Source organism: Phaethon aethereus (assembly GCF_964289735.1).
Source record: "Phaethon aethereus genome assembly, chromosome: 5".
NCBI classification, from domain to species: Eukaryota; Metazoa; Chordata; class Aves; order Phaethontiformes; family Phaethontidae; genus Phaethon; species Phaethon aethereus.
The window spans coordinates 26,823,332-26,850,522 of NC_138579.1; the positions used below are offsets into that span (position 1 = coordinate 26,823,332).

The 27,191-nt window shown below is 40.5% G+C and overlaps 1 protein-coding gene across 1 annotated transcript in view; it reads right to left on the minus strand.

Annotated features, from left to right (window-relative positions):
• TTLL5 (tubulin tyrosine ligase like 5) overlaps positions 1–27,191 on the minus strand; it is a gene marked incomplete at its 3' end in the record, with an annotated part of 139,011 nt that overhangs the window by 75,547 nt on the left and 36,273 nt on the right. The window contains exons 12-24 of the mRNA XM_081999989.1: positions 26,242–26,323; positions 24,632–24,693; positions 21,659–21,750; positions 19,086–19,127; positions 15,898–16,011; positions 15,429–15,520; positions 14,754–14,816; positions 13,781–13,819; positions 12,661–12,806; positions 11,368–11,653; positions 6,785–6,905; positions 5,018–5,164; positions 2,661–2,761 (exon numbers count right to left, since the gene is read on the minus strand). Of these exons, the coding sequence (XP_081856115.1) occupies positions 2,661–2,761; positions 5,018–5,164; positions 6,785–6,905; positions 11,368–11,653; positions 12,661–12,806; positions 13,781–13,819; positions 14,754–14,816; positions 15,429–15,520; positions 15,898–16,011; positions 19,086–19,127; positions 21,659–21,750; positions 24,632–24,693; positions 26,242–26,323 (1,387 nt within the window). The remainder of the gene's footprint in view (positions 1–2,660; positions 2,762–5,017; positions 5,165–6,784; positions 6,906–11,367; positions 11,654–12,660; positions 12,807–13,780; positions 13,820–14,753; positions 14,817–15,428; positions 15,521–15,897; positions 16,012–19,085; positions 19,128–21,658; positions 21,751–24,631; positions 24,694–26,241; positions 26,324–27,191) is intronic.

Here is a 27,191-nt window from a genome sequence, read left to right on the forward strand (position 1 = left end):
TTTCCAGAATAAAGAGCAAGTAAATACTCCACAAACATTTTTGGGGAGATCAGCTCAACAGGAGAGATTCAGTTCACAGCTAAATTTGTGAATCTTCCCCAGGTGCTCTCTAGAACAAGTAGCTATCTTGTTCATGAGAGAATTCAGCTCAGCCTCTGTTTTATAGTCATCATTAGTAGTTTCAACTCAGCAATGGGAAGAGAAGAGGAAAGAGGAGGGAACAGCTTGTTAATTAGCCAAAACTGCACAACAAAATAACAGAACAGTCAATGTTTTTGTGAGTCTCACAACACTTGCATACATTTCGCGTTTTCTTTACAAGAAGAGAGCTTAACTGCCCCAATGTCCTAAGCATCTATTGGTCCCAAACCAATACCAGTTACTTGGCCATTCATATTAGAGCTCGTGCAAGCTGTAATTCTAATTGTTTTGGTATTTAACATGCTTTCCTTTCGCCTCAGCATTAGTGAGTGGTATATGGCAAAGCAAACACCAAAAGCAAGTATAGTGTCAGTAACACTACAAGAAAACATAATACAGGAATATAAATTTGCACAGCAGCAGTCATAATCCTTCAAAATGTCCTCTGCATATCACACTGGTACTAGTCTTAGCTAGCCTCAGCTTTGGTAAAAGCAATGAGTAAAGCTGATCCCACTAGAGTTTAGACCTTTGGGGCATGCTACGAAGTTCACCTTTTCTCTCAAACCAGTGAAAATAGAGGTCAAGCGGAAATGTAAGAATGAAGAGTTGTTGGCAGTAAGGTGCTTTAAGCTTTTAAGTGAGTTTACCAGCCTAAGTATATACTTTTACATTGCACTGAGGATGTTTAGAAGCAATGGCTGTAGCATGTGTATAAGTAAACACAATGCCATCCATGTGATATCAAAGTTAAAGAGTCAATGAGACAATCCCAATTATTAAGTGGCAACATTTATTACCCACTTTCTCCAGTGTTGCATTCACTGTACTGCAGAACAAACACTCAAAGTGGAAATCTATCCCCTTTGCTTGGCTCCAAATGACTAGCTCACTGACTTAAGCTTCAAGCACAGCACAAAGTAGTGTCAGATAACAGAGTTTTCAAACATACCTGATACTTCATAAGAAGCAGAAAGATCATCACTAGAAATTGTCTGATCGTTGGCAAAGTGGCTTTTGCTGTTCTTTATCACTCAGGCAGATGATCCAGCAAAAATCTCCAACCCCAGCCTAGCTTGTGCATCAGGCCATGACGGCATGGTAGTCAATAACATGGAAACAGAAGACTATGCAGTTCTGCCCCAAACAGCCACCTCTTAGCATTTCTGACAAAAAGCAAAATGACTTGCCCTAGGAGGCAACAAGTCATTTTAGTGGCCAGAGATGTCAGAGAACCAAAAGCATGCCGTGGGCCCATGTAATCTGCATTTCTAGTGACAAGAGTAGATGCTATGGTATATGGTTGTCAGATGTCTTCAGTATCATTCTTTGACAGAATTTTGTCTGAAAAGCAGCGAGATTTTTCTTGGAGCCTGTAAATCTGTTGCAATAATCACTCCATCAATTATAGTAGCAAAATGTAAAATTCATTGTTTTCATGAGAATGTAGCATCAAAAGAGACTGTGAAGCCTCCTGAACTTAGTTAAGCCTCAGCTATCACCCACTTCTAATCAGTCACTAAGAGTGCTATCCAAACAGAGAAAAAGAACAGTTTCTTAACTGATCATGAAAAGGAAGCAGTGACTGTCAACCTTCCCAGAGAAAACAGAAAGGCATTAAAAAGGTAGGTGAACTCTACCTGTCCAGATATTGACAGGGTCCTTGCCCATAGAGACATGTCATATACAGGTCAAACGAGAGTCAAAAGTAATGGAGTTTTGTGCTCAAGAGTCAGAGACTTTGAGGACATAACTCTGGTTCACAGAATAATTTCAGACCTCTCCATAGTCAGATAGGTATAATATCATTGTTTTTCATACAATACTACAGGCCATAAAGAGTATTTACCTATTTTCAAAAATACATTTCCTACCGAACTCTTGTAAGTTTAAGGCAGATAAATTTCAGAGCATGCACAGTTATAAAATGCTGCTTTTTCATTGTGAAAGTAACTGCTTGCACCGAACTGCCTTAGCAAGCCAAATAAGAGGCTAAGATGAAGACAGAGAGTCTGACTCCCTCCCCTTCTAATCTCAGAAAGTCCAGACCCAGAGAGTTCCTGAAGAGAGGCAGCAAGCATGAGATTTGTTTCTGAGAGCCGAAACTTGAGAGCCAGAGCCACAACTGTTCAACCACAGCAGGTGTCGTTCTCCTTCCAAAGTACTGTCACATTTGCTCCAGCACCACAGGAAAGGAGACCATTAGCTAACCAGTATCAGTTTGAAATTTACACAGACCAGGGCAACCACTGCTGTCCTTCGGGAATCTACTTAATGGTCAAAACATCTATTGCATGTCCTTCTCTATGCACCAGATAGTGATGCTACAAGTGTTTGGTTGCTGGAAGGGAGAAATGACAAAAGACAAGTTCTCTGTTCCCCAACAAGAGCAGGAGCAGGTGCTACAGTCAATAAAAGGTATCTAGAGGCCTTTAGATCAATCAGATCATCTTTAGAACAATCCCATCACCTTCAGGGCTGGGAGATCCTTTAACAAATGGAATAAAATCCATTCCTACCTTGCTCTGGTAATAAAGTTCTGAAAACCTTCAGGATTCACTCCCTCCTCCTCCTCCTCCTGTTTCTGTTTTGATCGCTTCTGAACCATCTGCTCTGTTTCCTGTTAATAAACAGTATCAGTAAGCATCTCTATGTAGTTACTTTAGGTTCTATGGCATAGCTACAGCACAGAGAAGACAAAAAACAATTCCATGAGATCTAAAAAAAAAAAGTACGTCAACTCCAAAGAGCCAAATTATAAGTATTTCACTATGTGCAACAGAACCGATAAATACAGAAACAGCATGCTAAGCATACACTAAACTCCTCGTTCCTCCACCTGACCTAACTTATTAGAATTGATTTGCTGAGAAGAGATCAAGTCTTCACAAATACGTGCTTGCTCCATCAAATATACTCTTTGCTGGGACATGAAGAAGTATGGGGAGAAAAAAAATAAAATCATTCTTTACAGATATTAGGTCCCCTTTCTACTTTTGCTATTTCTGTCACAAATACAGAGCTCTTCAAAATTGCTTTTATTTGAGCATCTGTCCCAAAAGGAGATGTTCAGGAAGAGAAGAGGATGAAAATAAAAAATTATATTAAAGAAGTTCAATCAAGAAGGTCTGCTGAGGGCATCCACATTTCGTACTGTAAACTAGGAGTTCTCCTATTGAGTTAATTTCTCTTGTCATGCAGCAAATTGCTGAGGGCTTGTCTACATACCAAAAATATACTGCTTTAGCAAAAGCAAAGTAAAACAGTACAACTTGTGGCAAATATGCATTTATACACTAAAATATACTGGAATAAAAGATGGTAAGTCTTTGTGTGTGAGAATGGGAGCAAGCTCTCAGGTATAAATGATCCTTCTATTTTACACCAGTAGAACTTGTTGACACTAGAGGTTGTATTGATACAAACGTTTTTGTTAATTGGAAAAAAAAAAACCACAAAAACAAAAACCAAAAAAACACACACCCCTAGAGGCCTGTCAAATATCCATATTGCAGGCAAGCTCTATCTGACCAGACTTGACATCCACTTCATTGTTTCCTACCGGTACTCTGACCATTCCCCCAACAAAAGGGTCAGATACATCTTTTGAAAGATAATTCAAGAGGGGGAAGAAAAAGCCACTCTGGGACATGTCTCTACCCTTCACTACTTAAGTAAATGTCTGGACAATATGCTATCTGTTTTACTTAGTTTGCTAGAGGTAGGTTTTTTTTCTTCTGTGTCATACAGAAGATACATAATGGCTAGTAGAAGTCCCCTACTAAATCTAAAGTTACAAGTCAGTGAAGGAAGTCTGTACGTTAGAATCAGACATCAAAAAACCTCAGAGCCTAAGAGTCTCTCAGTGGCTTAAACATGTACATCCTAAAACCTCAAGTGATCTGTTCTCACTTGTTTTAACTGAGAAAATATGTTTATGCACTGATTTATTACCAGTTACACAGCTTTATTTTATGAATTTACTCAAGAGTTAGCAGAAAATCCCGATGTTTGAATACAATTTGAGTGGAAATTGTATCCAAAGCAGCTGTGTTCTTCACTTACCACAGAGCCACCCGAGTGTTTTGTGGTTACTCCTAACACAGTAATTCAGTGAGCATTAGGCATACAAGGCATTCCCTGGAACAGATTTGGTTCAATACCAACCTTGCTTTGACAGATCAAGTTACCAGATGTCAGTTCTGACAAGGTAACGTGAGTGAACATCCTCTGCTAACAAGTAGGAGCTTGGAGGCCTGTGTGCACAGCAGCCTCTGAAAGTAAAATTTAAACTACCCTTGTTCTAACACTAAAGAAATGCTAGGGGGCAAAGGAAAGGGGAAGCTGTTCTCATGAAACAAGGATTAGCATAGAAACCACTATGTTAAGAATGGCATCTTCTACATCTAAAGAGGTTAAAATTACTTAAATTAGGACCTACTTCTCCTTATCACTGAGCGTGCAGAGTCCCATACTACAGATAGGTAGCAGTCCCTCAGTATACCAAAGAAATGGTAAAATACTTATTTCATACTGTTCTGTATAAAAGAAGTTATCTCTAAAGAATCGAAGAGAAGCCAAAGAAAAAACAAACTGCCAGTTAAATTCCACTTCATTTCAACACTTCTTTTTACTTTTATGCACATGATTACTGGACTGCATATATAATGTAGTGATACTGTTGTCTATCTGACCATTTGAACAGACAAACTACCTTTGCTGGATGTGCAACTGCAAACAGACCACGTAAACTACAGAACAGAGCCTTTAAAACAGGCTGCTGCCTTGACTATGACAGCAGCCAGCAAGAGATACTTTAGAAAAGAACAGAAACCAAAAGAGCTACCAAAAGAAGAATCAAGAAAGAATCAGTCACCTTGTTATAACAGATTATGAACTCGCCCAGCTGGTGAGCCAGGATACGACGACGATCATTTAGTCCTAAACGACGGCTGGGGAGCAGCATCCTCAAGGACTGCTGAAGATTGCTGGCAGCTCGCTTCAGAAAGCGTACCACAAGCTCCTGAAAGCAAGAGAGATGGAGTTAACAATGGACCAGCTGCAAGAAGTGGGGAGAAGAGAACAGAGGTACTATTGCAGCTAATGACTGGCCAGAGCTAAACACGCTGTCCTGAGAAAAGGAACTGAAAACTGGGAGGCTAAAGCATTCTGCAATGTGCATTTTTAACATAGCCCTACAAATCCAAGGTGAGGAGAGAAGAACAATGGTGTGTCTTGCCTGAGGCGAGTTAGAATTGGCAACATTTGAGTAGTGTTTATCTGAAAAGCATGGCAGATGAACAAAAAACCAAGCAGCAAAAGGAGCAACAGCACAGAATAATCTGGAAAGTCCAATACCTTAGGAGAACATTTCCAAAAAAACAACCTGCAGTGTGTTAAAGGCCTGTGATGAACTGTACTGACATAAAACTCTCCTAGCACTATCACAGGGAAGGGGATCTTGGTCAGGTATCTCCACTACAGTGATGTAGCCCCATTTTGTCACTTTTCCTATATGTATACCATTGCCACAGCCTCTCCCCAGCAACAGATGACTACATCTACAACCATGTAATCCCAGTCCCCCACCATGTCTGTGTGACCTCTGGTGGGGGAAGCATACAGCAAGGCTAATCCTAAGGCAAGATGCAGCGGGTAGATGTTTTGAACCCTTTCTGTCTCCCCTCTGGATTTGCTTTTGGTTAGGAGCTCTGCTAATGCATAAATGAGCAGCCTCACAGCCAAACTATTGGATTTCACAGCTCGCCTCTCACTGCCATTACTCCAGGCTGGTTTGATCTGTTATTTTAAACATTATTTTTCACAGTACAGCAGACAAAGTGACTCTCAAAAAGCCAGTTTTAATTTCCACTTGGAAAGAGTAGGGGTAACATTTTCCACTGAGTCGGCTGATTACTCTTGACACACAATTTTATCTCTGAACTGCACTGGCTGTTTCCCTTGCAACATGCATTCAGCAAGAATACATTTGGATTTACAGAAAGCTCAGGAGCATACCATACAAAGCTCTTCTAGGAAGGTCTGTGAGGGGATCTTGGCTTGCTGCACTCTTTAAAATGTATATACATCAAATATGGGGCCTTAAAATACTGCCTAGGAAAAAATCATCACACTTCTTTTAAAAAAAAAAAAAACACCTATGCTAGAAAGTAACCTTCTCTCCTCAGCGGCTTTTACTTTTTTTCCTCTATGTAGAATGCAAGGAAGATTCCTAAGTGCAGACGCCTGCAAAGACTAAAACAATACATAGGGAAAAAAGCTTAACTGGGTACCTCTTCTATTTGAGTAGATGTATGCTTTGTTTAACACAGCAGAAACCAGATACTGCCAAGTAATCTTAAAGAATCTTAGAGAGAATTCAAAAGCAGGTAAGTTCAGAGATCGGTGTAGGAGAACCAGTGAAAGATCTGAGCACATTCTAGTCATTAAGAGCTGTCTATCACTGCTCAGATGTCTGTCAGCAGTCCTACCTTGTCTGTATATTAAAAATACAGCACTGGCAGCTGGACAAAGACAGACAACTATAATCTCAGTTGGACTTCAGCTCTTCCAAGGATGGGAACCAACCTCAAAACTCTCAAGGCAGGTTTGCTTCTCAGTCTGGCCAACATAAGCCTCTTACCATTCGCTCATCCTCTTTGGCAGCCCAGGCAGGGTTCTGGATCTGGTCACTAGCCTCCTTCATCAGTCGCAACTGAACATGCTGTAGATAGGCAGAGAAAGCTCTGCGAGCTTGCACTTTGCTGTAGACCAAAAGAATCAGTCAGCTATCTTCAGAGCAGTAATGGGAAGAGTTACAGCAGTCAGGCACAGCTTATGGACAAAAGTACAGTCAGCAAGGACCTCCTAGGTGCACAAATGTTGAAGCTCAAGGGAAGGAGGACCCTTTCACCCTGCCAATATTTTCAAGGAGACCTTCAGTTCCTCAAGATGGGGTAGGTATTGCAGGAGACACAAAAGACAGCAGACACTCTCTAAGTTCTCAGATCATCTCTAAAAAATGGAATGCTCTCCTTGCCTTTTCACAGCCTTAGCTACTCTCCTCCAAAAGCCAATAACATGAACATCCGTAAAACTGTGTATTTTTAAACCGAATTCAAGGCTCTCTTGGGCCTCTGTCTCCACAAGTATTTTGAACACCACAACAACAGACTATAAAATAAATAAAAGGCTTGGTACTGGTGCCAGAGTTATAACAAAGGCCCTGCAATTCCCATTGGAAATGAAAGAATTAAATCCGTGAAAGTGAGCTCTTCCCTGCTGGCCCAAGGACACAAGCCAAATTTCATTGAGCAAGGCACCACTGAAGAATGAAAGAACATCAGCAAAATCTGCTGTGCAGCTGGCTGAACACATTGGGAAGCTGTGAGCCTGCACTGAGGGAAGGACTGGGAGGGACACATTGCTTCTCATTCCCTCACAATGGTAGCCACTTCAGCATATGCATGTGTTGCTAGAGAAATTACTGAAAGCTTTGCCTAATTCTGTTCATTGTCAGCCTAAACCCTCTTCTCCAACATCCTGTTCTCCCAGTCTCCAGTCTTCCTCATAGTTTTCCCCGTAGTCGCTACAAGCTGTCCCTTTAATTGTGAAGCATGATTTCTCCTTTCCTTTTTATAAGGATGTAGAAGCAGATGGGCTTTAGTGTCAGTGACAGATTCCCCTTCTATCACAGGCAATGTCCTAATCTGTTCTATAAAATTATCAAGTATCATCTTAAAACAAACTAGAATTTTCAACCAATTACTTTCCTGGAATATTGTTCCAGAACCTTCTGTTCTAATAATTAGGAACCTTCTTTTACTACCCAGTCTAGCTTCATTCACGAGCAGTTTGTATTTGCTTTTTCTTTCTCCAGTCTTGTATCTTAAAATAATTTAATTCCTGATGGGCCTTCTACCTTGAATGTATTTGCTAACAGCAATTACACCACAGAATCATAGAATCTTTGGGCTGGAAGGGACCTTTAAAGGTCATCTGGTCCAACCCCCCTGCAATGAGCAGGGACACCATCAACTGGATCAGGTTGCTCAGAGCCGCATCCAACCTGACCTTGAATGTTGCCAGGGATGGATCATCCACCACCTCTCTGGGCAACCTGTGCCAGTGTTTCACCACCCTCATTGTGAAAAATGTCTTCCTTCTATCTAGCCAAAACCTGCCATCTTTTAGTTTAAAAACATTATCCCTTGTCCTATCACTTCAGGCCCTAAAACCGTTCATAGTTTTGATTTTATTAGTGTGAACTATCCACATTTTTCAGTGTCTTCTAACAAAGTACCCACACTGGTGACACAATGATACTAGCAGCTCATCTCCACCTGTTCCAGTCACAATTTACCTTCCATGAACATGGGTGATAGCAACTGTATACAATATTTCATATGAAGTCTCAGAAGTCTCCCAACTGATAAACCTTAGACTACATTTGGTGTTTTCATGCATGCATGAGCTAGAGCTTCACAAACCTCCTGTGATCAACAAGCATGCAAGACATTTTTCCTTATAATTAATTTCCAGTTGATAAACACCCATCTGATAGAATTTCTGCTGTAAATTATTAGTTCTTAAAAGCATGCCCTTGCACTTTGCGCTACTGAACTTTATCCTAGTTTTATTATTCCTATCCTCAAGGTCATCCAGTTCTTCCCATGTTTTATTCCACTACTTTTCTCTCATGGTAATAACTCCCATGGTAATAATTTGGGTAATAATATAGTAACAACTTTTCCATCAGCAAGTTTCATTAGCACATTTCTACATTTTGCGTCATTCTTGAATTGATTATTAAAATCAGCCTCAGACTGATTCCTGAGGAACTTCACCATTTTTTCTCTACTTGTCCTCTGTTTTCTTAGGAATATTCTCAGATACTTACATGGTCCTCATGACCCCATGTACATGAGTCCCTGATATTTCATTAAAAATTTAGTCCAGAAATTTAGTCTTTCTGTTTTAAGTCTGTAAATTTCATGAACACTTTGTTACAGTGTTACATTGAAATCATATAACATAGTAGCACTTAAAGAGATCAATGCATCAATTTAGATAAGAATTGAAGTTAAAATAAAATACATTAAAAGTATCCATGCATCTGCTTAATTGTTAGCTTTTAATGCTGCTGGAAGACCATGCCAGGCCCAAAGAGGGGCTAAGCAAATGATGAGTTCTCAAGAGTCTCAAACTAACATTCTCCATGGATAGCTGTACCAGTACCGCAGTAACTAAAACATGATAAAAATACCTGGTTACAATTTCTGTCTTCCAGTGATCTCCAGAATGCACAGCAGACATTATAACACCTCCAAGCTCTGTATGCTGCACACCTACCTTTCTCTTCCCACGTGTGGAACACCAGAACCCTCTGAACGCTGACTAAGAACTAATAGTCTATACATCAGTCCACCATAAATCAGAAAAGGCTCTCCCCTCAGGGCTCTCTAGGGCTGCCAGGTTTGTTTTAGGTGTAACTCAAACATCTCATGACCAGGAGTTCAGAATTTGTGCTGGTAGGAATTAAGGACCCCCTGTTATCAACATCAGCACAGTAATACATTTCTTTGCCTGCACCTGATGCTTCTGTGATTACAAAATGGGAAACTAAAGAAGGTCCCCATATAACACTGTCTCTCCTCCAGTGTGTAGAACACTGAAACCTGAGGCCTTAAATGAGGAACAAGTGAATCCCTTTTCCTTTTACTTCCCTGGGAATGGCACAGTTGGGGGAACACGTTTCATTTGACTGTCACCTCTTCACCAGTAACAGCCAATGTGTGGAAGGCAGAGAAATTGCCTCATCAGGCCGCCTAAAGAAGAGAGAAAAGTCCCAACACTTACAAAAACTGACTGGAACAGGCCTGGTTTCTTTTGGATGAAAATTTCATTACTTCAGCTCCTCTGCCTGTTGATCCCACAAGCAAAGCTTCCATCAATGACAGATCAGATGGGGCCAAGCCCAGCAGAATCCTGGAGCATGAGGTCACCACAAGCCTTACACACTTCTGTGGGGAATCCCAACAGTACTGGATGCTGAGCAAGATTCTGCCAGGAACACCAAACAGAGCTTACGTTCTTGGCAGGAGTCAGTTCTATGCATAGGTAGATGACAGCATTGCTATGTTCATCCTCAAAACAGGTTTCGGAATCTTCCCTGTCATGACAGCAAATGTCCTTGCCACAAGAAGACATCAGAACAGTCCCCAAATTAATCTGATAATTCAAAAATCCTCTAAGAAAGCGACAACAAGCAACATTTTCTCTACCTTTGGACAATTTTCACAGAAAACATAGTGCTGCTTCTTATCTAGAAGATGTAAAAATCCTCCTACACAGACGTATATGATCACTTTTTTTACCCTTCCTGTCTATCTGCAAATAGACAGTTTTACTACCCACATTTAAGGGAAGGACCATGCTTCTAAACATCTAGTAGGACCCTGGTTGGTTTTATTCTATACAGTCTCCTCCAGCACCTCTCTTTTTCAAGCAACAGAACCACGCATCAGAACATACTCTGAATCACATTGTCATACTCAACAGCAGGCAACGAGATGTCTCAGTAACCTGTCACTGTCAAACGACCTCTTACCTTGCTATACAAAAATAATGAAAAAAAAAAAAAGCACAAAAAAAAGCGCGAGATGTTTCAGTAACCTGACACTGTCAAACGACCTCTTATCTTGCTATATAAAAATAAATAAAGAAATAAAAATAAAAAGCACAAACATGAGAAAACTAATTTTATGAAGAGGCAGCACTGAAGTATTCCTACCCAACCTTTCTTGGATAGTTTAACATATGTTTACATGCACTTCTTTGCAAATGCAAAGAATGAAAAGACAAATTTTAGAATTCAATAGCAGGCACCCTGCATTAAGACAGAGAGGTATTTTAGAAGCCTTGAGTTGGCCAAAGAACAGCTTACATCACCAGATTAAAGAATAGCAATGGAAACTATGGCTTATGCTTTATGCTGATCCAACAGGTCATGCATTTAGGTAAACTGTCAGTCTTTGCAACTATCTCCTTTCTGCGCCAACTAGTCATTAAGGCAGCCCACAGTTAGACAAAAATTCCAGCCCCCTTCTCTAGGGTCCTCTTATCTCCTCACACTCATTCATAATGTACACTAAGTGTACATCCTCCATATTTTAACCAATATTAGCTACTAGTCAAAACTCAAGGCAATATGCAGAAATCTCTCACCTCAGGTTTCCACGGTTTTGAAGAATCTGCAGCAAGTTAAACTGAGATTCTGAGTCTGTTTTTTGAAGAAACGGCTGTCCTCCATCTCCAGTTTTCTTGTCAAGTTTTTTTGGTATCCTCTCCTTGCAAGTAGTTTTCACCAGGTCAGAGAGCTTTGGCTTGCTTTTCACCTGGGTGTCCGGAAGAGGGCCAACAGTTCTATCTAGCTCTTCATCTTCAGCCACCTCCTCTTCCTCCTCACCTTCTGTGTCTGACTTGAGGGACAGCTTTGTTGGTTCTGATGTCTCTGTAGTGGAGAAATCACCTATACTGGTTAAGAAAAAAAGTGGGGAAGACTGTCCTGCTATTTATACACTTTGGTTTACGTCTAAACTCTTTTCTGCTGGAAGGACAGAACACCACCATTTTAGAATAGCATCTTAAGTATTGCCGCCCTTTCTTAGTCTTTCTGTCTTTCTGCTTGTGAATCAAACAGTTGAGAAGTTCATTTCCCCAATATTCAAAGACGACAGATGAAGATTCTCACCTTAATTTTACAAATTTAAAAAAATAAATTCAAAGAAACAAAGGCATTTACCTGTATTTTATCACGATTCTTACATATATACTGACATATATATAGATATACTCATACTTGACGTATATACTAATTTTTTTTATTTTTGTGAGTCAGAAAAAACAAAGCTATGAAACTAAACTTCTACATGTGCCAGTAAAGATCATATACCTTAACATAGCACCAAAAATCATTTTATAACACACAATCTCTCCTATTGCAGTCAGTATCACATAGCTACTATAAGGAGTTTAGATAATGGCTTCAGGAACAGCCACTTGTGAGGATCATTCCCCCCTGGATCCTCTTAAGTTTTTCCCACATCAGCTTGGGTACGAAAGATTTCTCTTTCCAACAGCTTAGTCACTGCTGTGTAGGAGAACCAGCCTGGAAGGTCCCAAGTTTTCATCTTTCTCAGAAAAGCTAGAGGACTATAGAGGCACACATACTGTTGAATTCTTGTACCCAAAAATGCAACCACAAGCTCAACTTCAAGAAAATATTGATTACCTTTAGTCATATACATGGAGATGTGGAATGGTGGGAATGAAATTCTAGGCACCAGAAAGGCAGGAAGCTCAGAAGGAGAATGAAATGCAAACTATTAACTTCAACCTGTGAATCTCTTTAAGGACTACATAGGCCAGAATAACCCCTTTCACACACATTTCAAATTAAAAAGTCCTTGCTTGTTGGTTTTTGACTAGCTGTTCATCTAAGACTCTAGCCGTGCATACCTGATGATCTTGTCCGTGCTGCTCTAGCCTTGCCATGACATTGCCGGCGCTTCCGTAACTCCAGTGAAAGAAGCTTTCTCTCATAAAAAAGAGCATGAGAGTCTACAGCTTCCAGCCTCGTATCCAGCCTTCCATTAAGACCTGCTCTGGGAAGCATAATACAGAGAACCTCAATCTCCCTTTATACTTTTCTCCCTGATGATACAAGAGACTTAGCAGATTAAATTTCTTCAAGACACAGTTTTCCTGACACAGGGAAGAAATATTTATGATCAGTCTAACTTTGCTCTATTTAAAGCCTGCAAACGTTTGAAGGGAGTCTTGCACATATTTTAGAGAACATCAACTCTCAAAGCCCCAGAACACACTTATCTAGTGTCATGCTTTCATGACTGAGCAGCATCTGTCCATCATGCAGCAGCTCAAGGCACAATTAAACAGGAAAACTGAATTGCAATTCAACTCTTGCAATGCTTGCAAAAGTACAAATCAATGGACGCAAGTGGTGAGAGAGCACACGGATCTGAGTCCAGTCTTCTGAACCTTTTACGTAGACATCTTGTTCTTCACTGTTTGGCCAGAGATAAGAATTTTAACATAATTTAAGCAAAAAATTACAACCTTTCTACAGGTTCTTCCTAAACAAAGGGAGAAGGAGCCCTGCCAGATTCCTTAAGGGGGACAAACATACCAACTTTCTGCCAGTGCACAAAGATCCAGCAAAGTGCTCTTTATGATGTAAGTGGGAACATCCACAGAAAATTCCTGTTGCTCCATTTATCTTTTAGACCTAGGAATGTGAATATATGGGTATATGAAATCCAAAACCCTAATGCATTATGAGATCTTTTGAGGGAGGTCAATGATGAGGCTTATCAATATGGTTGGAATGCCAAAGTAGGAAGGCTAAGAGGAGGAATTTCAAGGTCCAATCCAACAAAACTTAAGCTCTCCACATGCTGGGATACTCTTTGCTCACTGTATTTACTTCCTAAAATTAGTTTGATGGATTTCAGGTAGAAAAGGCGTGGACCCAGGACTTGGGAAGATGAAGCTGTGGCAATCTAAATTTAGAATAAATCCTACAAAGTATAAATTATTTACTTAAGAAGCCATTTACCGGGATCTCCCAGCGATGAAGTCTCTTTTCATCTTGCCCCTACAAAGGGAAAAATGGCAAAAATTACCTTCCATTCTGGATCATTGACTGGATTAAAAAGCCTGAGTCTTTCATATGTACAATGAAAAGGCCAAATTTACATAATTCCTCATGAGTACTATCTTAAACAAGAGGGAAAAAAGGCTCCAAAAGAGGGTATCTGAGCAGCTGTTCTACAACTGATGCTTGCATCTGCCTGTCTTAAATTGGAGGTGGTGTAATTTGGAGATACTCTCTAGACACACCCCTGAAAGTACACAGAAAAAAAAAAATTGTACAATACTGATGCAGGAAGAGCTTCTGTAAATATTGTCTCCTCAGTCAGCAACCTTATCCTTACTCTGTAGTTACTTTATTGTGGATCTCAAATTTGGAAAAGAAAAACCATTGAGAAGGAAGGGTGTTAAACATACAGTGAAAGATACTGCATACGGCTCTCAATGGAAGTTCAGCTAGCAGCATGAACTGTCTTTTCCACCCAAGCACAACCCAGAGAAAGAGGCATCAAATCATGCTTGCACAGGCCAAGAGGTAGGGATACTAAACCTTCAGAGTAAACTTCGGTGCTTACTTTACACGAGGACAAGCTCTGACATGACTTTAAACTTGAAACAAAAGGTAAGCAAGGACCGCATATAATCCCTTCATAGAGAAACCTAGGTGCTTGAAGGTTTTTCATGTCTATAGTCATCTTTTTACTCCAGTGACTCCCATGCCTTTTGTGTATTGTCCTTTTTGTCCCTGGATTCAGAAGTGCAACATGTAAAAGCGTGAGAAACCTTCACAGTCACTGGCACACTAGAGAAGAGATGTGCAACTATTACCACCCCTATAAATCACAGACCAATGTTTATAACATTGGATGAGTGGGGAATCAACCCTGTTCAGGCTGTTTGTGCCCTTTTCCTCCCTCCCAAATAGAAAAGCTTTTTACCTGTCCTGAAACAGACGTGTAGCCAGCATGTAGTTCATTGATGTCTTGTGCTCTAAAAAGGATCTAGAAAAACAAAATACAGGATGTATCAAGATTGAGCTCAACAAAATGAAGGGCAGCACAATACAGAATTAAGTAAACTACAAAAAATATCCCAGAAGTGGATTGAGACAGTATGCTGTACCATAACAAAAAAGAGGAAAGGAAGAGAGCTATCACTTCTTGGCTGAAGTTCCTGGTGAAGCAAGAGACAGAGAGAAACATTATAGACTGGGGAAAAAAGTGAGAAAAGTGTAATACAGTATCACTCACAAGGTGAGTCCTATACTGTGGTTATGGCCTAATGACAGAGTACATAGTAGGTGCAGCTCTAGGATGCAAAAGCAGAGGGAAGGAATGGATTATCTGAAGTGAAGAAATTTTTATTCTGACAGAAAAGCAACATCAGAAACAATGTTTGACAGCCTTCCATGAGGTGAAGTTAGGCAACGCAGCAGCAGTTAAAAACAAGAGATAAGAAAAAAACATCAACACTAAAATAAATTCTACCAAAAGCCTCAATATGTGTCTTTCTGATTGCTAAACTGGTTGATCTACATATACCTAACACAGAATATCCCTCAACACATAGCATCAGTGTAACATTGAGACATCCTATTGCATTCTTATTCGTACCCATAAAGGTCCCATGTTAATGGCGTAGGGAATATCCTGATGAAGCCTCCTCTCCGTTCATTCTCCTCTCTCACTCGACGAAGAACTTTTATCTTGGAATAAAAAGAGACCAAAAAAAATAGCCAGCAAAATAGATACAATATAAAAAGAACCCTAGAAAAATCTCTGAGTTTCACAGGACAAGACTATTACTGCAGTACTGGGAATAAGCTGGGTACATATGATATCCTTAAGCAATTTTATCTTGCATTTAAATTCTGAAGGAATCTATCACTGCTTGGAGCACATATGTATGCCTGGCATGCCTGAAGGCAAGGGAAGTACCAGCAGTAAAACTCAGCAGTTCTGTTTCGAAAATTACACTTCTGTCATGTTTTTCATATACATGCACTTGCTCTTTGCTGAGCAAATACCCCACATATTGCATGAAAGCCAAGGTAAATAAAAAGATATTTAATAGTCTACTTACCTCCTCCATGGAGAGACCTAGCACAGAGCTGCCTTGCCTTCCTGTTGCTTTTTCTCTGCCTGAGGGCATCGTGTTTTTATTTTCAGCATCACTGGCAGACAGAGGACGGGTACGCTGTAGAGACAGTATGAACACACTTTTTTTTTTCCTTTTCCTCTCTCAACTTACTTTAAAAAAAAAAGTTACATTCAAATTCCAGGACACCATTCCCAGCAGAATCTACACTCCAGAGTACTACAGCCAGAATTCACAATTCCACACTCCAACTGTTGAAGAATCCACACCCCAGCAGGCACGAAGTGTGAGTATTCACATTTCTAGTTTTTAGCACAGCAGGACTCACAATTCAGGCATCAGTGCCAGTATTTACACCCCTGGCCTCTTCCAGAAAAACATGAGACATACCCAAAAGCACCAAAGCCAGGATTTTATACAGAAAAATCCTCACCCAAGGGGCACTAGATCCAGCATTCACATTCACAGGCCCCAAATACACTTGGATTCACAGCTCAATGGTACCAGAACCATGACTCTTTGTTCCAGTTCTGTTGCTACACTAGAAGAACAGAACTGTACTTCAGTGAGGAGATTAAGTTATAAGAAAAAAAGTGAAAAATTCAGTTCACCACCCATTATTCTTTAGTTACTGTACTGCTGGATTTCAACTTGCTACTTCTCACACTTAACAGACAGATCTTGTATATGTACAGAGATACATCATGCAAATGTGCATACATATGCAAATTTTTAAAAAAGAAAATAAATAATTTGCAGACAGTCTCTCCAAGTTCATTCTTAACCTGATGGGCAGTCCTGGACAATTCTAACATAGGACTGGAATTCAAAGTGTCTTCAAATTAGCAGGATTATAAAATCGCAGCAAGACTGAAATCTTTGAATATGTTCTCAAGTACATTTTAGCTGGTCTTGGGCCCAGTTCAGACAAACTACCTCTGTAAAAATAGCATTAAAAGAGTGTAGCTGAGAAGGTCTCATGCCTTTACACAAAATTCAAATTTTCTTTTAGCACTACACTGAGCAAAGAATGCACAGAGAGCCTTCTTAATCTAGAAAGAAGATAAAAACGTGACAGATACCTTAAGATGGATAAGCCCAGGGGAATATCCCATACTGCTCAGATAGAAATAAAACTCATGGCAAGATCAAGTCATATCTTTATTTGTAAGGACTACTGGAATTGAATTCCATTCTCTCTGTTTCATTAGAAATTGCAAATGGCTATTCAGAATCTGCAGATCAAGCAATTGCAAAAGCAACAGGCATTGCACTAGAATGGGTTACACTGCAGTAACTGGCACAGAAAGATCCAAAGAGAAAACAGACATAGCAGGTGCCAGCTGAAACATTTTGCTAAACCTAATGAAAACTGGTTAAATAAAACAAGAGAAAAACAAGACAATCTGGATGAGAAGGTAGGAGACAAGCATTTGCAGAACAAGTAAAAATATCAATAGTCAAACAGGTTTGCTTCATGCTGTAGAAGGCATTAAGTTGAAGGCTTTTAGTCTTTCTTCCTAAGCTCTCCTCCATTTCAAGAGCACAGCTCAACAACTTTGCTTAATAACTTCCTCTAACATCTCCTTCTAGGTAACCTCCTCTTAAAAAACATTTCCTGACACTAGCATAACAATCATCATGTGAGAACTGCTGCTCAGAGAATATTACAGGAAATTTTTCACCCTATCAGATAATCTTCTTTACTAAGGAAATACTTCAATGAAATCATTTCCATTGTCACGATACAATGGAGATGATTTCATTGATTACAAACAGAAAATGTATGCCTACATATTGACAGCTCTAGCTCCTACCTGAGAACAAACTGCACTATTGTCAAAACGCTAGAGAATAACTCTTAACTTTACTGAACTTCCTGCACAAACACTTTTTTTTTCCAGTGTTTTACTGCAGAATTCTCTCTGGCTGTAGCATAGAAATGTCTCCAACTTCACAAAGACCTTGTTTCCTCTTTGACCCAGCTTATCTTTAAAAGTATAGATAAATCCAACCACTTTGTTTTATCTCCAAATTCTGCAATCATCTCTGGTTCCCACATCATGATTCTAATTATACTAAGCACTGACAGCAGCTGGCAGAAAGATCCTTCCTATTCTCTATGAAACCTCATTATTCAATACGACTCTTTTTTCTTAGCCTCAGCTAAACTTACACAGAATGACATAAACGGCAACGCATAGAATGAATTAGGTTCTCAAGATGATTCCATCTGTCCTACTTTCCTTCCTGCTGGGAAACCTCAAAAAAAAATTAGAATCATGCTATTATATTCGTGCATGAAGCCCAGCAGCAAAATAATGCCTACCACGTCCCCACACAGCCACGTGCTTAGAATTGTAATCTAACATTGTTTTGTCCATATGGTTTACAAGGAGGGTGACAAACATGACATTTATAAAGGTAGATCAGTCTGACTTATGCTAACAATAGTTCTACATTCTTCCATTATCTTTAAGAAATCCTTCTACCTCTGTATCTATTTTGACCTAGTTCACTCTCAAATTTTCAGTTTCCTTCAGATGACTGTCTCACAGAAAATTATTCCTTCTCTTATGGGGCCACCTGAATTTTGTCAGTACAGATTCACCTGTGCTATGCCTTTTATTCAGACTTATTCCATCCCCTGTAAGATTAAAAGACAAAAATTCCTCCTTCCTCCCTCCTTTTGGAGTGACACTCCTACTCACTGCTGCTTCCATCAGCTCTTACATTTGTTTTGCACTTTCCTTTTCAATTACCTACCAAATCCAGAACACTGTGCTGCCACCGTCTTCATCATTTGATGACCAAAGTGACAACTTCATCTTCAAACATCTATATCCAATTTCTTTAAAATGCAGTTCAGAAATACCTGTAGGATTAAAAACTTAGAGGGATCTGACCGAGCTGACCTTGACTCTCAGCACATCACCTATGCTTTTTCTTAAGCTGCTAGAATTGATGTAAACGTTTTTCCAACCTTTGCTCTTGCCACACAGAAAAGTATGTCAGCACCTATTCACCTCTTCTTTTCTTCTTGTCTTTCCCACCCCACCCAGGCTACTCAGCTGCAAAATATATTTTGTGATGAAATGCGCCAAAAGTATTGTACAAGGTAACATTTGAAATTGCGTCCCTTATATTGGTGAAGGGAGCTGAAGGATACTTACCAATCTGCTGTTTGCTGTTTGCGACTGGGCAGACACAGGACGCTGCAAGAGACACATAAAGAGAATAAAAACCTTGTGTTCTTCAAGACACTATCATCCCTGCCTGAGTTGCAGAGGAGCAGTGAGTACCCTAAAGCAGAAGGGTATAACTGAAGTCCAGAGATATAGCTAAAAGCTTCTGTCATCTCAGTTTAGATCTTCCTCATAACAGCCTCCATGAATGTATTCCAAACACAGCACTAATCCTAACCTCAGATGTGCTCAACTGGGCAGAATGCATCTGGACACAAATATAATTTTCAAAAGCACACAGAAAAGAGCTCTGCAGAATGGATGAATGAACTCAACTCTCGTGACCAAAATCCATATTTTTGTAAAATAAGAGTTACCCAGAGGAAATATTTAATAGCTGTGTATTAAGGTGAAACAGATGCTGTCAAGTAGAATTGTTCATAGAACAGAGAGGGTAAAAAAAAAAAAAAAAAAAAAGTAAAAACCCTGAAATTCCAGAAGCCATTTCATTTAAATATCTCCACAATGTTCCAGTTCTTGTGAAGAAACAAAATGCTATTTAACATTCCAAAACAAGTGTAAAAACATCAGCAGAATGTCAAAAAGTACCCTCTATTACTTACCTGGCATCAGGCCTGCAAGCAAGACCAGTTTAATGTCAAGGGTGGGTTCAAAAGAAAACTATTATCAGAGGAGCTTGGATTTTTCTTACTTTTAGTGGTATTCAGGTTGCCTTCCTCCCCTCCAATGCCCAAGAGGAGCAAATGGTTTAAGAAAGGATTCTCAAGAGACCTACCTATCATTTCTAGCTGTACTACTGCCAAGTTCTGCTCTGCAGTTGGTCTATACAAAACAGGTTGAGGTCCCTTTATTGCTTACAGTTAATTGAAAGAGCTTCAACCCGAATCAACAACACTTTACATAGGAAGCAGCTAAATCTCCCTAGGGAGAGAAATGCTTAGAGGCTCAAACCAAAGTAATTGCACAAGGAACTTGCAGTCCAGGCTGGTGAAACTCAGAAAACAGAAGTTGCCGTAACTATCTCACGACCAAGACTGGTATCAGCATTTCTTTGCCAAGGAGCAACTTTTACAATAATTAAAGATGGCCTACATGAACAATCAAAACTTAAGACTTCATGAAGGATCTAAGAAATACAAAAGAGGTTCAAAGTACACTTTGCAATTGAGAATGGGAACAGAGGCATCAAAGATCCAACAATCAGAGATAAAATGCATTCAGCAAAGAGCAGGCCAAAACATTCTTGAACCATGGAAAGATCTATACACCTATTTAGCCATGGGGCTTCCATGTAGGTAAAGAAAAACATGCTATAAAATTTTATCACTGGATTAGAAGCCTGTTCCTGGTAAACACAGACAAGTGGGACAACCGTCCAAAATACAAGGTAATCCCATCTCATAACCACTGCTCTGTCATATGAATCTTTGCACATTTCAACTGGCCAGGCCTCACACCTATTTGTGTTTTTTCTAAGCAAAACAAATCTGTAAGTTTAAACCTCCTTAAAATTCAATGCTTGCTAACAGCTCAATTTTCTGAGACTATCTTGCATAATTTTTTTCAGATAAAAGATGTCAAATCATCAGGATCTGACTGCATTACTCTAAGTGAGAAGGTTACTTTTTCTGGAATGCTTCCTAATTTATCTGATGTACCTTTTGATGGCCACAAAAAGCACCTTTATGGTCAAAGACATCTGTATGAAATCCTATCTATTCAATTTGCCTTAGAAGCTTTGGACTCAGCCACACATCCTATAGATACTCAAATCTCACCTTATCAGCTATTCACCTGTCTCCCAAGACTCCAAATTTTACAAGAAGCAAAATGTTGCAATTTCTCTGAGTTTTCCGTATGCCAAAACAATCAGCGTATTGGTACTCTATCACTGAACAAAAACAGCTTTTCATTTCCTAACTGAACTTGAGCTACACAGCCATATTGCATGTCCCTCACAGGAACATATGCACCAGCTGCAGAGAGCATCAGGATACACCGTTTGCCTATTTACTTGAGAAGAAATGCATTTGAATGTCCAAATGATATAGGACATCTCCCTGCCTTTTGCGAGTGCTGCACTTCAACAGGTATTTACGGAACCCATCTTGTAGCCAAAAAGATAGAGAACAACCACCCGTCAGCATCACAGTGCTAAGAAAGCACTATCTCAGCAGAAAAGGTAACAGACAGTCACAGCAAGCCACACTGAGGCCCCAGTCCAAAGATCCATGGGAAAGGAAGTGAAAGATTCCAGGACTGAATGGGAAAGAAGTCTTAAATTTCAAACGCAAAAAGCTCTTTCTGCCTCGGAGGTCTTGGAGACATTCATAAAGCTCTAGGGTTCTGGCAGCTTGTTGGCCACAACAAAAGTGGCTGAACAGCCCATAGCTCAGGTGCATCTCCTGAGTCTCTTCTGTAGTTACACTAGAAATCCATATAACCTCACTCACTCACTGGCTCTCTCACCTGTGAGCCAAATGCAGTAAGAATGACTTTCCTGCAATCTTCCTCAGCTCTGGCTTGTTGAAGTCACTTACCTGCAGCTTCTGGTACGGATTTCTCCTGACAGATTCAGATGAATGATAAATGGTCCGACTTGACCGCTGGCATGGATCCTGGCACACGAAGCCTATGGGCATCAGGAGCCACATGAGAACTTTAAGACAGGCAAACCCTGAAATATAAACCTAGCATTCCTGTTAATGATCTCAGTCTATACATGACCTTCCTGTTCCTGCCCAAGGACCAAAAAGGATGCTTTTCTATACCTTGTTTTGTTTAATCCCAAACTGTACATTGCATTACATTTTTGGAATAAAACTAGAACTTGCTTCAAAAACAAGTACTTAAATCACTAAAATGGATTACTGAATAGCAGCATAGAGATAGGCTCTGTTTCTTAAACAGCCGAGCAGGCTACCTGAGGACATTTCTGCATCTTTTGGTATAGGGGTAAGTTGCGTCAAGTAACCGAACAAAGATGTACTAGGGATGCCTAAAAGGTGCTGTGCACTACAAAGTCATGCAGCTTTCATAATCACAGAATCACAGAAGAAGTTGGGTTGGAAAGGACCTTTAAAGTTCATCTAGTCCGACCCCCCTCCAGTGAGCAGGGGATATCTTCAGAGGAACAGGGACATGTTCAACTAGATCACGTTGCTCAGAGCCCCATCCAACCTGACTTTGAATGTTTCCAGGGATGGGGCATCTACCATTGCTCTGGGCAGTCTGTGTCAGTGTTTCATCATCCTCACAGGGAAAAATTTCTTCCTTATATCTAGTCTAAATCAACAAGGTCTCCCTAGAGTCTTCTCTCCTCCAGGCTGAACAAACTCAACTGTCTCAGCCTTTGTTCACAGGAGACATGCTCCAGCTGTCTAATCATTTTTGTGGCCCTCCTGTGGACCTGCTCCAATAGGTCCATGTCTTTCCTGTGCTGAGGGCTCCAGAGCTGGACGCAGTGCTCCAGGTAGGGTCTCGCCAGAGTGGAGTAGAGGGGCAGAATCACCTCTCTCAACCTGCTGGCCACACTTCTTTTGATGCAGCCCAGGATATGATTGGCCTTCTGGGCTGCAAACGCACATTGCCGGCTCATGTCCAGCTTTTCATCCACCAGTATCCCCAAGTGCTTCTCAGCAGGGCTGCTCTCAATCCCTTCAGCCCTCAGCCTGTATTGATACCAGGGGTTGCCCTAACCCAGGTGCAGGACCCTGCACTTGGCCTTGTTGAACCTCATGAGGTTCACACAGGCCCTTTCCTCAAGTTTCTCCAGGTCCCTCTGGATAGCATCCTGTCCCTCAGGCATGTCAGCTGCACCACTCAGCTTGGTGTCATCTGCAAACTTGCTGAGGGTACACTTGATCCCACTGTCTATGGCATTGATGAAGATATTAAACAGTACTGGTCCCAATACAGACCCTTGAGGGACACCATTCATCACCAATCTCTATCTGGACATTGAGCCATTGACTGCTAGTCTCTGGATGCAGCCATCCAACCAATTCCTCATCCATCGAACAGTCCACTCATCAAATCCATCTCTCTCCAATTTAGACAGAAGGATGTTGTGGGGGACCGTGTCAAAGGCCTTACAGAAGCCCAGAGAGGTGACATCAGTAGCTCTTCCCTTGTCTACTGATATAGTCATGCCATCATAGAAGGCCACTAGGTAGGTCAGGCAGTACTTGCCCTTGGTGAAGCCATGCTGGCTGTCTCGAATCACCTCCCTGCTCTCCATGTGCCTTAGCATAGCTTCCAGGATCCATGATCTTCCCAGGCACAGAGGTTAGGCTGACAGGTCAGTAGTTCCCAGGGTCCTCCTCCCTATCCTTTTCTAAAATGGATGTAATGTTTCCTGTTTCCAGTCACCAGGGACTTCATCTGACTGCCATCACTTTTCAAATATCATGGAGCATGGCTTGGCAACTACATGAGCCAGTTCTCTCAGGACTCTGGGATGCATTTTGTCAGGCCCCACAGACTTCTGTATGTTCAGGTTCTTCACGTGGTCATGAACCTGATCTTCTCGTACAGTGGGAGGGACTTTGCTCCCCCAGTCCCCGTCTTGCAGTCCATCCCCTCCAGAGGTGTGGGAAGAGAGGTTGCCAGTGAAAACTGTGGCAAAGAAGTTGAGTACTTCAGCCTTCCCCTTGTCCATTGTTATCAGTTTGCCAGTCTTGCTCATAAGGGGGAGTATGCTTTTTTTGACCTTCCTTTTCTGGCTGACATACCTGTAGAAGCCCTTATTATTATTCTTTGCATCCCCTGCCACGTTCAGCTCCAGACACACCTTGGACTTCCTGACCTCATCCCTACACAACTGGGCAGCATCCCTGTACTCTTCCCAGGACACCTGTCCCTGCTTCCACTGCCTGTGCATTTCCTTCTTACCCTTTAGTTTGACCCGCAGGTCTCAACTCATCCATGCTGGTCTCTTGCCTTCTTTGCTTGACTTCTTACACCTGGGGATTGAGAACTATTGTGCTCTATGGAAAGCATCCTTAAAGATCTGACAGCTCTGTTCTGCTCCCTTGTGCCTGACGGCAGTTTCCCAGCAGGGCCTATTGACCAATTCCTTGAACAGCTGTAATTTTGCTTTCTTAAAATTCAGGGTCCTGACTTGACTCTTTCCTTGACCCATAGCCCTCAGGACTATGAATCATGACTTCACTTCTAACATAGCCTAACGAGAACCTGGACATTCAACCTAAAAAAAAAAAAAAAAAAAAAAAAGCACAAATACTGATTCTAAGGGCTAAACAGAAGTCACCTGCTAAAGAGCAGTGTCTTCAAATACCAAACTAGGGACCCAATATGACCTAAGTGTCACAAACACTCAGATTATTCTGAAGCTGAAAAGTCCACATATAGCTTCCCAGTGCTAAATACAGTTGCTCTCCTTAAGTAAAGTTCTCCTCTATTATACTTATCTAATAACATCCAGCTTATAAACCTACTTTTTATTGGTTTTAAAAGAGGGAAAGATTGAAGGAGCTTTTTGTTACACTCACCTACAAGAGTAAACATATCTGAGAGCATGCTAGCTTTGATCTTCAGGTCCAAAGGAGCATCACTATCCCACATGCAACAGAGGACAAGAGGAATTATTTGTCTGGCATTAAATGAAAGGAATGCATCAATATCCAAAATATCTTCCAATACAGGTTATTTACATTTGTCCTTAACACAGACATAACCAACATGGAAGGAAACCTAGGTGATTTTCACACACGCAGGTAAACACAAAACAGCAGATTAATCTGTTTCTGCTTATTGTTTTTCAGAGCTCTAGTCTTCTAATACAGCAACGTACAGCCTTGTTTTAGCTCTGGTTGGCTAGAAACATTTTCTTTGAATGTGTCTATGCCACATTTCATGGAGTAGAAAGTCTGCTGTCGTAGAATTCTTAAAAGCCACAATTACCTATGCCTCTTCCATATAAAATCATAAAATCAGATGGGTTAGTTCTAAACAGATGGGAACAAATTATTAGGGAAGGTGATAGATATGAAGATATCAGACAATGGGGACAGATGGGAAGCATCCATCATATTATCCAGTGGAAGAAAAAAAAAAGAAAAAAAAATCAATTAATACAGTTCAGATCAAACAGGCAAAGTTTGATTCCTTGGCAGCAGAGAAATCAGCCATGTTCTACAGCACAATGATAGAGGCCAACAGTTTGGACAAAGAAAATGGCAATCATGACTAAGCAGAGCAAACGATGCAGATGTAAGTAGTAGAGTTTTAAGTAGTAACAGATGCAAATAATTCACTGTGTATGTATATGAGCACAAATCACTAAACTGGGAAGTTAAATGTTGTGGAAATATTCTAGTTGCACCTGAAAACAAAATGGGTATTTGTGGAACCTAGGGTTATGAACAGCGTGTGAAAAAACTTCTATGCAGGATAAAGAAGTGAGGGTGGAAATTAAGCAGAAGGTCAGATATGGCTATTCCAGGAACATATAGCTTGAAGCTTATTTATACTGTCATAACCGAAATATAACTCACGGTACTGCAAAAGTGTTTTGTGCATCTGTGTTCCTGTAAAGTTAAACAGTAGTCCAGAAAACACACATAGTTGGAGATCTACAAAAATTAATCCTCAAGTTTCATTAGAGTATGAGGGTCAGCATAAGGGCCAAGACAACATTCACGCTTTAGCTTTTAGCTAAAGAGAGTACTAGACCAAAAATTTGAGCCCAAACGTACATCTACGTACTCAAGTCAAGCATAATGGACTGAACTCTGCTTGGACTCCAAAATCTTAAAGCTTCTACTCAGCCAAGCAGATCGAAATCCCACACAATAGTCTGGAGAGTTTCAAAATTCATCTATGATGGGAGATTATGAAGTGTTAACAATGATGATGGACTGTGGAGGAGAAATAATTAAAAAGAAAATGGAATCCCAACCGGGTTCTTTCAAAACCTATTGCTGCAATAAGTTTGTTTATGCAAATGGAAAAGCAAAGGACTATTCTCTTTGTCAACTCTTAACAGCGGAACAAATACACTGCAGGCATCATGAAATCATGCCCTCCTAGGACCACAAGTTTCAAGGACAACGACCTCTAGCAACAGTCCCAGCCTCATATTAAACTCTGAGTCACTTACCAGGCCAATGATGGGGACAGGTTCACTTCCAACAGCCACGGTTTGAGAGTGTCATCAATAAGGACATCAAAACCGTACAGCTCTGAAAACAGAGTGGACACTATAAGTTTACCTTACTGTACCTTTAAACATTCAGGTAAGGTCCAGCATTAGTCTCTATCAGGTCATTTCTATCTATATCATTTATGTTAAATCCAGTGAACTCTGTAGGGATGAACAAATAACAACAACATTCCACAAGTGGAAAATTTCCTTCCTCAGAATAAAGATTAAACATATTCTGTTTGTGGGGCAAAGAGGGAAGCAGAATATGACTCTTAGGAAAGTGTTATATAGAAAAATAAACTCTTTGCTGTCCACAAGCTGCAGTTCATACAGAAGTTCACTACTCGTTTTCACATAGAATTGTCACTAGCACAGCAGGTCAAATCTACTTCTTCCATTGGATCCTGGAAACAACAGAACTTCACTCTCCTTTTCACTTTATCTTCGTATTCATTCTTCCAGTCAGCCATAGCAAATCTTGCTTCTTTCAAGCATCAACTTCTTTTCAATTATTCCTGTATGTTTTTCTGCAACATCCCCATGGGAGTACAAGAGTCTTCTCCTCAGCAGCTCCATCTATATGGACAAGCTCCCATAACTCTTTATCTTATTGACAGCTTGCCACTTTGCAGCAAACCACTATAGAAATATTTTTTCCTTGGTTTCTAAAACATTAATAAGATAGTACATCTGCTAGATGTGTTCTGCTCTACACAGGTCAGATTGAAGCCAGCTTGCCATTCCAAGACCGATTTTACTATTTCACTCTATACACATGTTCTCTCTAGTTTGGAAAGAGTTGCAAGAAGGATGCTACACGAAGATGACCGTAAATCAGAACTTAGTGTTAATGCAATTCCCTCTTCCAGCATTAAGAAATACAGTTAATGATCATCAGGGCAACT